The sequence below is a fragment of the Oratosquilla oratoria genome, chromosome 10 (assembly GCF_046742065.1).
Source record: "Oratosquilla oratoria isolate Oo_2021 chromosome 10, ASM4674206v1, whole genome shotgun sequence".
NCBI classification, from domain to species: Eukaryota; Metazoa; Arthropoda; class Malacostraca; order Stomatopoda; family Squillidae; genus Oratosquilla; species Oratosquilla oratoria.
Genome location: NC_134786.1, coordinates 17,909,844 through 17,923,001, shown reverse-complemented (window position 1 = coordinate 17,923,001; position 13,158 = coordinate 17,909,844). Strand labels below are relative to the sequence as shown.

General features: G+C 40.3%; 1 protein-coding gene across 1 annotated transcript in view; it reads right to left on the bottom strand.

The window, feature by feature from the left end:
* Positions 1-536: 536 nt before the first annotated feature.
* The window catches only part of LOC143028740 (ubiquitin-like protein 7), a 15,537-nt gene continuing 2,915 nt past the window's right edge, over positions 537-13,158 (bottom strand). Inside the window, exons 2-8 of the mRNA XM_076191110.1 lie at positions 11,995-12,090; positions 9,933-10,042; positions 8,080-8,213; positions 7,460-7,598; positions 7,154-7,250; positions 5,036-5,199; positions 537-1,672 (exon numbers count right to left, since the gene is read on the bottom strand). Of these exons, the coding sequence (XP_076047225.1) occupies positions 1,448-1,672; positions 5,036-5,199; positions 7,154-7,250; positions 7,460-7,598; positions 8,080-8,213; positions 9,933-10,042; positions 11,995-12,090 (965 nt within the window). The 3' untranslated portion in view covers positions 537-1,447. The remainder of the gene's footprint in view (positions 1,673-5,035; positions 5,200-7,153; positions 7,251-7,459; positions 7,599-8,079; positions 8,214-9,932; positions 10,043-11,994; positions 12,091-13,158) is intronic.

Genomic DNA, 13,158 nt, shown 5'->3' with positions numbered 1-13,158 from the left:
ATATTCCTGAACAAGATGTTGAATGCTTTGTCATGTAAAAACTATATAAAAAATAAGGATAACTGTATTACAAATAATTAGAAGTTTAGCACACTGAAAACTGGCATTCCATCCTCAGCATTTGAATATTAAAATTGCATGGAACACTATCGAGACAGGCGAGAATGCAGGCTCACCTGTCCACCGCCCAGAAATGAGGCTGAACAGGATGAAACCTCAACCACTGAAGGATCACATGCACACAAGCACCACTAAAACATATTTCTAATACAATAAGAAATTATTCTAAATGACAGTTCAATGCAAGAATACCATCCACGTATTCCGTGTGTCATGATTAGTGCTTTGCTAAGAGAAAGGCATGTGGGATGAACCAAGGGAGTACCATTCTGATAACCTGGTTACCAAGAGGTCCTTGATTCTAACTATTTAACCTTAACATGGAGGGAGTGATGAAAGAAACAAGAGAAAAACTTAGAAGTAGTGGAGTGAAGCTGAAGAAAAATGAGGTGACAATGGATGATAAACAGAAGTAGTTTACAAGGTTTGTTGGAGGGAAAACTCTGACAGTTCATGTATCACTTTGAAAAGTAACCATGGTATCCAAAAATGGTCATGAGGCTGATTGAGAGTTGCTACATGGAGCAGGAAGAAAATTCCTTTACTGACAACTGGGAACTGCTACATTACTTTTGACCCAGCCCAAGGCTCGGGGGTGGGGGTGGGGATCATCCTCAAGGAGCAATATAAATGGATGAGGTGGATGCATGCCTTGGCTGGTTAACTCTCTTAAGGGGAAGACTCCTTTTTGGTATATAGACAGGAACTGAAGGAGATTGTTCATGAGTTGTCAGAAGGTAAGAAAGTGCACATTGGTATACAGAAGATAAAAAGTATATAGGAAACGATAGCTGTGCCGGTTGTGTCTGGGAGTGATGTTTTCTCCTATACCTAGCCACTTTGCTATGAAGGTAACGGTGTATAAGTAGGGGTAGATATGTATATATATACATATGTGTGCTAATAAGAACATGGGTATGTGTGTTCACTTATGCAAAGTAGACCACTTGGAGAAAGAAACATCTTCAGTGCAAAAAGTGAAGATGTAATATACGAAAGCACACTGCTTCATTAGTTTCTTTTTCCAAGTGGTCTACTTTGCATATATGTATGTATGTATGTGTGTGTGTGTGTGTGTGTGCATTTATGGGTGTGTCATGTGTTTAGGGGAAGGGTATCATACCAAAATGGACATTCAAGACCTGGTAAGGAACAAAACTTCTTAGAAAACAAGATCCAGTAACATATTAACTATGTCATCTCCAATATTCATCTATCTTAAATCACAACAAAAACATCTTGAGAAAAGCAAAGAGTATTTATTATTCAATATGTAATCCTTTACACAAAAGGACTGCCCTTTTAATTTTAAATGTAAATGAGAGGCCTACATATTATCATCATCTGCCATCCATTGTGCAAAAATAAGATTGACTGCAGCCTGCACATCTCCGTTTGTTGCCTGCAGGGCCTGCTTACTCAGTTCCTCATCTGGGATGCCCATTTCTCGCATCAGTTGGAGGGATTCGTCCAAGTTTGGAATTGAAGCAGCCGTTGCTCCTGAGCCGCCACTTGCTTGTGAAGTTCCCATAAATGGTGTTGAACTGGCAGTCTGGAAATGAATAGTAATCCATTTATTATGAAACATCAAGATTAGTAAAAGAATTGTGGAAGGTAGAGGTGGACAGAGTGAGCAGGAAGGGGCAGCTGAGGATGAGAGGGATACTTACATATACCAAGGCTTTTTCCCCCTTACAAGTGAGGCAGCCAAAAAGGGAAAGGCATAAAAACATTTCCACCCATTCCATCCCTGAATACACTCCACACCCCTCCACCCTCCCTCTTATCTGAGCACCTCCTGGATGACGGGTCATCCCTGAACCTTGTCCACTGCCCTGGGTCAGAAGCAGTGTCGCAAGACACAGCACACATTCACACTTGTCCCCTTTTCCCTTGTAAAGAGGAACTATACAGGCACTCCTCCAGCAAACATTAAATAACCTCACCAGCCAGTCCACCATCACTGTACCTCCCTTTTTCAGACATTCTGCATGGCATCCATCCAGACCACGTGCCTTACCTGCTTTCATCATCTTAACAACTGCCTTCACCTCATCCTTCCTTATTTCTCCTCCATTCTCCTCACTCATCACTCTCATTTTCTTCACATTCCCCACTGCAGCTATCTTTCCCTCCCTATCCTCCTTCACATTTAGCAACTCCCTAAACTATTCTGCCCATCTTCCCCTTACTGCCTTCTCTTCCATTATCATCTCTCCATCTGCACCTTTGACCTTTTCTTCTCTACTTGATTCGCCTCCTCTTCCTCTCTTAATTTCTTTCCAAAACATCTTTTTATTACTTTCAAAATTTTCTGTCATACTCTTACCCCATTTCACATCTGCTCTCCTCTTTGCATCCTTTACCTTTTGCTTTACTTCTCTTTTCTTTTTTGTACCTCTCATATGACTCCCTCGTCCTATTTTGTAACCAATCTGTGAAAGCTCGCTTCTTCTCTTCTACAACCTTCTTTGTTTCCTCATCCCACCATTCACTACCCTTTCTTCTATTTCCCCCTGTCCTTCTTGTTCCACACACCATCCTTGCACACTTTATGACTCCCTCCTTGAACCATCCCCATTCCTCCTCCACACCCAGCTCTACTCTATCCTTTACTCCCTCCCACTCCTCCTTCAGCTTCTTTCCGTACTCCTCCTCCTTTTCATTCAAAGAGTTCACTCTAAGAACCTCCCTACCTTTTGTCCCTTTCCTCTTTCTCCATCTATTCTCCACTCTCAACTTACCTTCCACCAAAAAATGATCTGATATTCCCCCACCCTCTCCCCTTAGCATATGTACATCCTTAACTCTTCCTATTTACCACTACATAATCCATTAGCGCTCTATCTACCACCCTTCCCTCCACCACCCTCTCCCATGTGTACTTATGCTTGACTTTATTCCGAAACACTGTATTTGCTATCATCAACTCTCTTTCTAGACACATTTCCACCATCAACTCTCCACTATGATTCTTTCCTGGAACTCCACATTTCCCAACCACTCCATCGATTGGACCATTTCCTACCCTAGCATTAACCACTTCAGTACGGGACTTAAATCTCGCAGGCAGCAGCCAATGCCAGCCGTACGACGTGTTGTAATAATACTCGCATCATAAAATATAGTCACCGCTTATATTGATCGTTCTCTCTTTCACCCGCTAATTTTGAAAACCACAGAGAATGGGATTCAGGGCACATTTGAAAGAATGTAAAAACACAGGGGCGACTACAATAAATATAATCAAGATGCTGATGTGGCAGCCTCGCGTATCCACTTGCTCCTCATGCCACCTATGTAGGCGGCACCGTATGGAAGGGGTTAAGGTCTCCCAGTACTATTACGTTGACATTTCTCCCTAAATCCGCTATGCACTCATTTAACTCTATCCAAAAGGCCTCCCTTTCTTCTACACTCTTCTCACTGCCAGGCCCATATGCAATTACAAAGACCCACATCTCCTTTCCCAGTTTCACCTTCATCCACATTATTCTTGAGGAAAGCTCCTTCCACTCCACTACCCATTTACCTATCTCTTCACTTACTAGAATAGCCACCCCTTCCCTCCTTCGCCCTTTCTTCACTCCTGATAACCTCCCACTTACACTCACCCTTCCCCTTCAACTTAGTTTCACTCAAAGCCAACACATCCATCTTTCTTCTCACAAACATACTACCTATCTCTTCCCTTTTACTCTAATCTGTACCACATCCACGCACATTAAAAGACCCCAACCTTAGGGTGCTGGTCCGAAAACTCCCAGACCCTCTTATGCCTTTTTTTTTTTCGTTTAGGAATGTCCCCTGTGGGGCTACAAGGAGAAGGATGCCTAGTCCCAATCCCCGTCCCTTTCTTCTCGCCTCTTACGATCCAAGTGGGAATACTTGGTGGCAGTATTCTTTTCCCCCACCACAGAAAAAGAATACTCAGAGAAATGGTACAGGACAGTAACAAGGGGTTGGGGGACAGCATAACGGAGGGACAGTCGTAGTATAAAAGTGTCATCATTTCTCTATGAACAGAGTTTTCCTCTATCATAGACAAAATGATGTGTGGCTCTGGTCCATAGGGGTGCCCCATATAGACCCTAAAGTATCAACTGCATGCTACTTTGCCACAATAACAAGCAGCCAATACCCCAGATGGTATGAGGTAAAAGGGGCACTGAGAAATAGGGAGATGTCGGTTGAGGAAAGAAGAGAGAAGACAGAAGATAGGGGTGAGTGGAGAATGGTTGTATATGGATGACTGGAAGGGTGGTGAGGTAAACACCAATGTATATGGATGATGATTTGATTCATGGAAGAGAGTAGGCAATGGATGGGGGGGGAGGGTTAGGGAGTGGTTACATGAATTATATTTTGACAGCCCAAAGGGATTTCTGTCTTCTATTTTTCTGTATGAGGAGGGGGGTGGGTTGGCAATTAAATGAAGCAGCCTTGCTGTGGATGTGCTGTGTCTTGCTACATTGCTTCTGACCCAGGGCAATGGGTGAGATATAGGGATGGCCTGTCATCCAGGAGGAGCCATGAAAAGTGAGAGGGAGGAACAGTTGGTGAAATGGGTGGGGATGGAATTATGCCTTTTGACTTTGGCTACCTCCCTTATAAAGGGAAAAAAGGCAGTGGTATATGTACGTATGAAGCTTCAGTTATGAATGTGGACTCCAGACAATACAGCCTAAAGGGAAGGGAGGTGTGATGTGTTTGGCATGTATGTATATATATTTTTTTCTTCACCTTTTTAACCACAATTTTATTGTAGTTGACAAGATGAAAAATCTATGTACTGGGGACCATTCAGTATCTGAAAATGTATATATCTGTGTGTGTATATGTATATATATATATATATGTATATATATATATATTAGACTTCATTTCTCAGATAACAAGTAACACGAAGCCTTACACGACTAGAAGCTGCAAGGGCATTTTGAAGAGCCTGGCTAAACATCTGGGCTGTGATGGGTCCTTCATCTGAAGCTGACGGGGCTGGAGGAGCTGATGTGGATGCAAGAGAGGTTCCGCTATTTCGACTAGTCCGACTGCTGCTACTGGTGCTGCTACCATTCCCTACAAAAATAAATATTCAATGTTATGCATCCAAATGCATCTCAGATGAGAGGGAGGGTGGGAGGGGTGTGGAGTGTATCTAGGGATGAAATGGGTGGGAGTGTTTTTATGCCTTTCCCTTTTTGGCTACCTCCCTTGGAAGGGGGAAAAAGCCTTGGTATATGTATGTATGTATGCATCCAAATGGCCTTTTTTGCATCTGGAAAACAAGGTACATTACCTTTGTGTATATTACACTAATTACATACTTAGGAGGGTTGTCATATATTGAAGCAATGGCCTTTGACTTTTGGTCCCTATTGTGGAAGTGCTCCATCTCACTGCTCAATAAGGAGGAACTGATGACAGGAGGTCCTGCAAGATGGATGTCACAGAGTCATCTCCCTGTTACCCATCTTCAAACCTTGTCAACTTCCTCAATTCCATTTAGAAGTGCATGACATTCAGTCACCAGACTGGGCCCAAGAGCTCTCTTTATCAACTTCATTTATTTTCTCCAACAGTTAACACAAGCATTAACACTACCCTGCATTGCTTCTTACCCGGAGTCGTGGAAGGGATAAAGGGATATCCCTTCATCCATGAGGAGCTAAGATGAGGGGGGGGAGAATGGGTGGGAGTGGACATTTGCCTTTTGACTTGGCTATCTCCCTTACAAGGGGGAAAACACCATTGGTATACAGATATAGATACATACATACTTCTACAAAAGGCTTTTTTCCCCTTTACAAGGGAAGTAATCAAAGTTAAAAAGTATAATTCCAATCCCACCCATTTCATCCCCACCCACAGAAGATAGGGGTGAATGGAGAAAGGTTGTATTTGGACGATGGTTGTGATGCATGGAAAGGAGTGGGTGCCTCCCTGCTTCCCTCTCTTTTTTTCTGTACCTCTGAAGTGGTTCCCTAGCTCTGCTTTGTAACCAATCCTAAAAGGTTCACGTCTTTTCTTCCGTCACTGCTTTTACTTCTTTGTCCCTCCACTCACTACCTCTCCTTCAGTTTCCTCCCATCCTTGCATAATTCCTCCTTGACACATATCCATTCTTCCTCTTCTTTTGTATCATCCTCTCAGCTTTTCCTGGTATTCTTTCTCTTTTTCTTTCTACCTGGATTTGTTCACCTTCAACATTTCTCTAACTCACTCAATTTTCTTCCTCCACTTTTCTTCCACTCTCAATTTCCTTCCCACAGATCTAACAATTCCTTGCTCTCTCCCCTGAAAACATTGTCCAGAATTCTTCCAATCCTCCCTTCCAGTACCACTACATAGTCCATTAATGCTCTCTCTGCCACCCTTTCCCACATAAACTTGTCTCTCTTCTTACACAATGTGTTTACTATCATCAGCACATTTTCTAAACATCTTTACCATTTTCTCTGCACTACAATTCTTGCCCAATAAAAAAAAAAAAAAAAAAATTGCTGGTAAAAATATTTGGTTAATTTATGAATATGTGTATCACTGCATTTCTTTTGTGCTTTTGACCTGAGCAGTGTACCACAGGACAGGGATGATTCTTCATCCATGATGTTGTGAGAAAGGATGCAAGATATGCAGGTTTTGGATGGGAGTACTGTATATTTTAATTTGGCCACCCTACCTTATACAGAGGAAAAGACCCTTTGGTATATATTCCACTGTGCTAAATACTCTTTACATGTGTGACAATGTTAAAGAGTACCACTGGAAGACAAGAAGAGGCCAAGCTAGGTAATAGATTGAAGTGAAAGAAACTGTGAAGATGAGAAATGTGTGGAAGTGAATCGGGTTCAAACCATCTCAACACCTCTGATCAACCCTAACTGCCAGATCCTTTTCCACTCCTGCTCTCCATCTCCCCTCTACATTCCTCATTCTATGCATTCTTTTAATCCCTACCATACTTATTAAACACTTTAAACATCTATTTGAATATAAGAGGGGAACAGTGCACATTAAAATAAAGTCATACCAGCTGCAGAGGCCAGAGCAGCCGCAAGTTGTGCAGGTGTTATGGGAGGTAGGCTGCTATTACTGCCACTTGCTGAGCCTGCTTGCCATTCTCCTCCCTAAAAATAATTAAATAAGTAAATACACAAATTATAAATAAACAAATCATACATGTATGTATGAACATAAACAGCCCACGATGGGTACAGACTCCATCCTTTTAATTGCTTCTTAAAATAAGCAAGGAATACATGAATGAATTCTTTGTAAACTACAACTGTTGAACATCAAGACATACAGGCTTTAACAAGTTGCCAAATTCACTCACTTCTTCCATCTGTTCATCATCTGACAAGGCATCCATAGAGTAGGACACATGGTGAGAGCGTTGTGAGGATCCGTGACTGGACAATAAGCCACACACATGGTGGATCACCTGAGCTACTGCCGGATGCTCTTCAACAACCCTGAAAATATATCAATAATAATGATAATTGGAGAGGATGGGAGAGTACAAAAGATAGGAGTAATTGGAGAGTGGTTATGAGGGATGAAAATTTGTCACGACCCAAAAGAGATGTTCTTCTTGCTTGCTTTTTATTCTATTTTATTTTTCTAGTGGATGGGGGTGGGGAGATTGACATATTATAAAGTGAAGGAATACATAAGCTGTGGTTGCTAGGCCCTGCAGTGAAAGCACCATGTAACTTCACTGCTTCCTACCCAAGCAGTGTGGCAGGAGTCAGGATGGCCCTTCAACCATGAAGTGCTATAATGGGGTGGGAACAAATGGGTTCTGGATCAGTATATGCCTTGACTCATTCACCACATATAAGGGGAAAAGGGCTTTTGGTATGTATACACACATATATTCAAGAAAATAAAACTTAATTTTACATCTTTTAAGCCAAAGTCTTTAATTCATCAAAACACTTTTCAGTTGCTTACTCAGACAAGTGGTCTGGATTAACAAGTCCCAAGACTAATTCAGGGTCTTGCATCAGAGCAAGAGCCATTGGATCACGTTGCACTTCAGGACAAGCTGCCATCACCTTTTCTACCATCTCAGGGGTTTTCAGCTTCTGTACATGATACAATTACTCCAAGTTAGTATTTAAAACATGTGACAACAATCATGTGCACAATATTCCTGTAAATTTAAGTGCTATGAACTTATGAATAATCAACATCTAGTCTATCACTTAATCCACTGCATTGGATCTTTCTTGTAAACACCCATGTTCTTCAAAAAAATTAGAACAACCAATATCTAATCCATAATTCTCTTAGTCAAGTGATTTTGTTTAACACGTGAATGAAGGACAGTGTAGTATAATGTGTAGTAGTTCCATCTAGATCTATTAGTGTCTGTTTCTGAGCTCAAAGCAGTGACTAAGTACCAACCCCTCAGGGCCTCACCTCCTTATAGAGGAGGGGATGATGCAACACCTTGCAACTGGGTAGCTTCAGGTAGAGGGGTGGATTCATCCACTGGTTTCCTGTCATCTCTCAGACAGTAGTTCAGCCTCTTGCATCCAATTCATGGTTGCACCTACTTAACCACCTTGTTACATCAAATAAGCACAACCAAATAAATGTAACAAAGAAACCACACAGACATCTACAACCTTCCAATTGCACCACACAATGCATCCATACAAAAACACATTCAAACTCAGATCACAAAAAAGCACTTCAGTACCAACTGCTGCCCTTCATACTCCATCAAACCTCTCCCTGATGTTAGCTCCATAGGGTGGTTCCTCCAAGGATAGACAAGAACTGCACTGGGACAACTATTCAGAATACCATCCAGCACCAAAACAGTGCCAACAAAGAATGGGCCTGGCCACAGAAACAAACTGCTCCAGATGCAATCATCACACAGAATACAATGAACACATCTAACAGCCCTCCACCAAATCAAAAGCACAATATTTCTTCCTTGAATCAGTTATGGGTCAATCTGGTAGTTGTTGATAATTACCCAAGAGATGTAGGTCTCCAAGAAAGATCTAGTGCAGTGCAGCGTTTCTCAACCAGGGTTCCACGAAACCTTTTCAAAAGGTTATTGTAATAATGTAATATAGACATAATCATATCTAACCTATTATTACAATGAAAATAAAATGAGAAAGATATGGTATATGTGTCTTTTTTTTGTGCAGGAGTTCCTTGAGACATGCAATTTATTTTAAAAGTTATGCATGGGTAAAAGGTTGAGAAACACTGATATAGAGCAAAAGACTGATTGATTAAATGGTGTCTGTTACCAAACTAATTCTGTGTTGGTACAGTTTCAGCACAAGACTGTTACCAAACTGAAGGTGCTGCCAGTTTAACTCTTGCTTGTCTTGAGCTATTTCTCTGTTGGGTATATTTCTGAAGTATGGTGTTTGGCAGTCTATCAAGAAAATTTTGTTTTGTGATATGTGTGTACATGTTTCTATATGGAAGTGTTGTGGGCTATTATTGGTAACCTGTTGTGAATGTTTGGGTAGAATGTTGGTGGAGTTGCTTTCATGTTGCATTTGGTGGGCAGTGCTTGTATGATGTGATGTAAGGATGGGTTGAAGGGCTCTTGCATAGAATCATGTACCTCTTGTTTTCATCTGCTACTCTATGCAGGGATTTTTTGCTTCTGAATGCCGATGTTCTACAAATGTTTAGTGCACCCAGTTTTTCATTCTCAATCCTTCTGACTTGTTTGTATGTCATCTTTTATTTCTTAATCACATTAACTTAGATCAAGCATAGTCCTCCATTGGCTATACACATGCTAGAAACATAGTTACACTAACCTGAATCAATGGTCTGAATTGTGCATTACCCACAAGAGTGCGAAGAGACAAAAGAAGCTGCTGCACTTCACTAATTCCTACTGGTACTGGGACAGGAGTAGTTTGGTTTCCTATAATAATGGAAAAATAAATAAGTACAGGGTTCCATATATTACAAGATAAAAACTTCAACTGATCTGCAATAAAAAATTACACAAAAAATAATAAATTTGTGCAAGATTTCCCAATCATACTAATACTGTGCCTTCTCACATGAAAGTGAGAATTCAAACATCTTCAACAGAATAAACACAGAAAAAAAAGAACATGGAGGAAAAAAAATAAAAAATTATTGTGAAGTGAAGTACTAGGGGAGGCCATTTCCACACATTTTTAGTTATTATATAAATAGAGAGAGAGAGAGAGAGAGAGAGAGAGAGAGAGAGAGAGAGAGAGAGAGAGAGAGAGAGAGAAGAGAGAGAGAGAGAGAGAAGAGAAAGAGAAGAGAAAGAGAGAAGAGAAAGAGAGAAGAGAAAGAGAGAAGAGAAAGAGAAGAGAAAGAGAGAAGAGAAAGAGAGAAGAGAAAGAGAGAAGAGAAAGAGAGAAGAGAAAGAGAGAAGAGAAAGAGAGAAGAGAAAGAGAGAAGAGAAAGAGAGAAGAGAAAGAGAGAAGAGAGAGAAGAAAGAGAGAAGAGAGAAAGAAGAGAGAGAAAGAAGAGAGAGAAAGAGAGAGGAGAGAGAGAAGAGAGAGAGAGAAGAGAGAAGAGAGAGAAGAGAGAGAGAAGAGAGAGAGAAGAGAGAGAGAAGAGAGAGAGAGAGAGAGAGAGAGAGAGAGAGAGAGAGAGAGAGAGAGAGAGAGAGAGAGAGAGAGAGAGAGAGAGAGAGAGAGAGAGAGAGAGAGAGAGTGTGAGAGAGAGAGAGAGAGAGAGAGTGTGTGTGTGTTTTTGGGGGGAGGTAGTTGTTGTTTGTGGATGACTGTCTCCTTGTAGCTGAGTTAATTGATAGATTGAGCCACTTAGCAGAGTTTGAAAGGAATGTACATACATAACAAATAACTTCCCCCCTCTTATAAGTGGTGTGGCCATGTCAATGTATTTACCTAGCACACATCCATCTAAAACCATTGTATTGCCCACTTCCATCTTAGTACCTCATGGATGAAGGGTCATCCAAGTCCCCTTCCACATTGCTTGAGTGAAAGGCATTGCAGTGAGATACAAAACTTCCATAGACCACAGCAGAGCCTGGCTTTATTTTATGGCAACCCACCTTTCATCCGCTTGAAAAATTTATGAAGCAGATAAGAACATCCCTTCTGGCCTTGTCATTTCTTTATCCACTTACAATCACTAATATATTTTGTAATCTCTTCCTTTCTCAACAGACATTCCTCTCACTAGCAACTCTGTAATTCCTTCCAGTTGTTTCAATACAGTAGCCATATGAAGAGGTAAAGTTCACAAGCATCCATAAGCTAAATACAAACTGAATAAAAATTGACCTACAATGGCCCTTCAACCTATTCATCCATCTCATTCTTGGTTTTTATCTCAAGTTCACTCCCTCCATTTCTGCTTTCTATATATATTTTTTAAATTACCTTTCCTCACTCATTCGGCCATATGCTTAAACCATCGCAGCACTTTGATCTACCTAGCTGACAGCTCTCCCTCCACCTCTGCTCTATCTCATCCCCAAATTTTTCATTCTACCCACTTTCATAATGTTTACACCACTTCATCTCAAAGATGTTTAGGCTCTTCCTTTCAAAGTCCCTTATATCTCGAGGATTCCATACAGTGCTGTGAGCACACTCACTTCCCCATTCTCTTTGCATTCATCCCAAATACTTATTTCTCACAACAGCTTTCTTCTTGCCTCTTTTACTCTACAATTTACCTCCACCTCATTGCCACAAAATTAATGCTTTCCCCTTCTTCTAGGCTCTTACCTTTTAAATTCACCTTACTACTGCATCTGAATTTAAGTCAACCATGGAAGTCTATAGTTTCAATGCTTACAACTACAGATATTGTTCTTGTTGCATCATAATCATTTAATACATAAACATGAAAATACTTCACCTTTTTTAGGCAGACAATGAATGACAGCTCCTGATGTAATGCCTGCATCCTGTAGAGATTCATTTCCTTTCAATCTCACACCACAGTGAATTAACTCTGAAAAGAAATACAAACTTAAACTCCTTTATATTAGCTTGTTCAACTCATTCTTCTAAACTGAGAATTTTAATGATTCTGTTAATTCATTTTTGTGGACAACCCTATTCTCTATAGACATTATTTTGGAATTAGATAGTGACCTGAATGCAGCTGTGCTATAATATGGGTATTTTAACATGAGCCTTTGGGCACAGCTGAATGGAACCCCAAGGGTCCACATTGTTGCCACATCACTCCATCACATAAGGTTATTTCCTAGGTTTAGATATTAGCCCCAAAAATAAACATTTCCCACTACTATACTCTCCAAAGACTTGTTCATTAAATCTATCATTTTCATAGCTCAATATTGCTCTTAATAGTTTCCAATGATTTCTTCTTAATACATATTTCCTTAAAAAAATATATCTTGGGTTCTATTGCCACAGTAAAATCTCAAGAAGTGCACATCTAAACAAAATGTCAATAGAAAATTTATTTTGTAAAATTGTCATACATCAATGTAATATACATTTTTAGTAGTAAAAATCAATAAGAAAAAAGTTGCTAAAAGTGATACACTAACTACAACTTGGACATTGGCAAACTTTGAGATGCCATGTTTCTGTTTGTTGACAGATAAACTAAGGGAAGTCCAATAAATTGGTCTAGTATAATAACCTAACCTAACTTCTTATGGGGTTTGTATTTAGCATCCCTTGAGGCCATCAGACTAGACTATACCAGTTTATTAGGATTCCATTAGTTCATCTTCTGCAACAAACAAAAACATGGCATCTTGAAGCTTGCTGAGATCCAAGTTGTTGCTAGTATATCAACATATGGCAACCTTTTTGTTGATTTCTGTCACTAAAAATGTATATTATGTTGATGTATTATAAATTACAAAATTAATATTTCATTTATTTATTGTGATTGTGCCAACAGCACTGTATGGGGCAGAAACATGGAACATAAGAGAAGAAAAGAGAAGGAGTTTGAATGTGTTTGAGATGAGGTGTCTGAGAAGTATGATGGGGGTTACTAGGCTGGATAGAGTGAGAAATAAGGAGGTGAGGAGAAGAA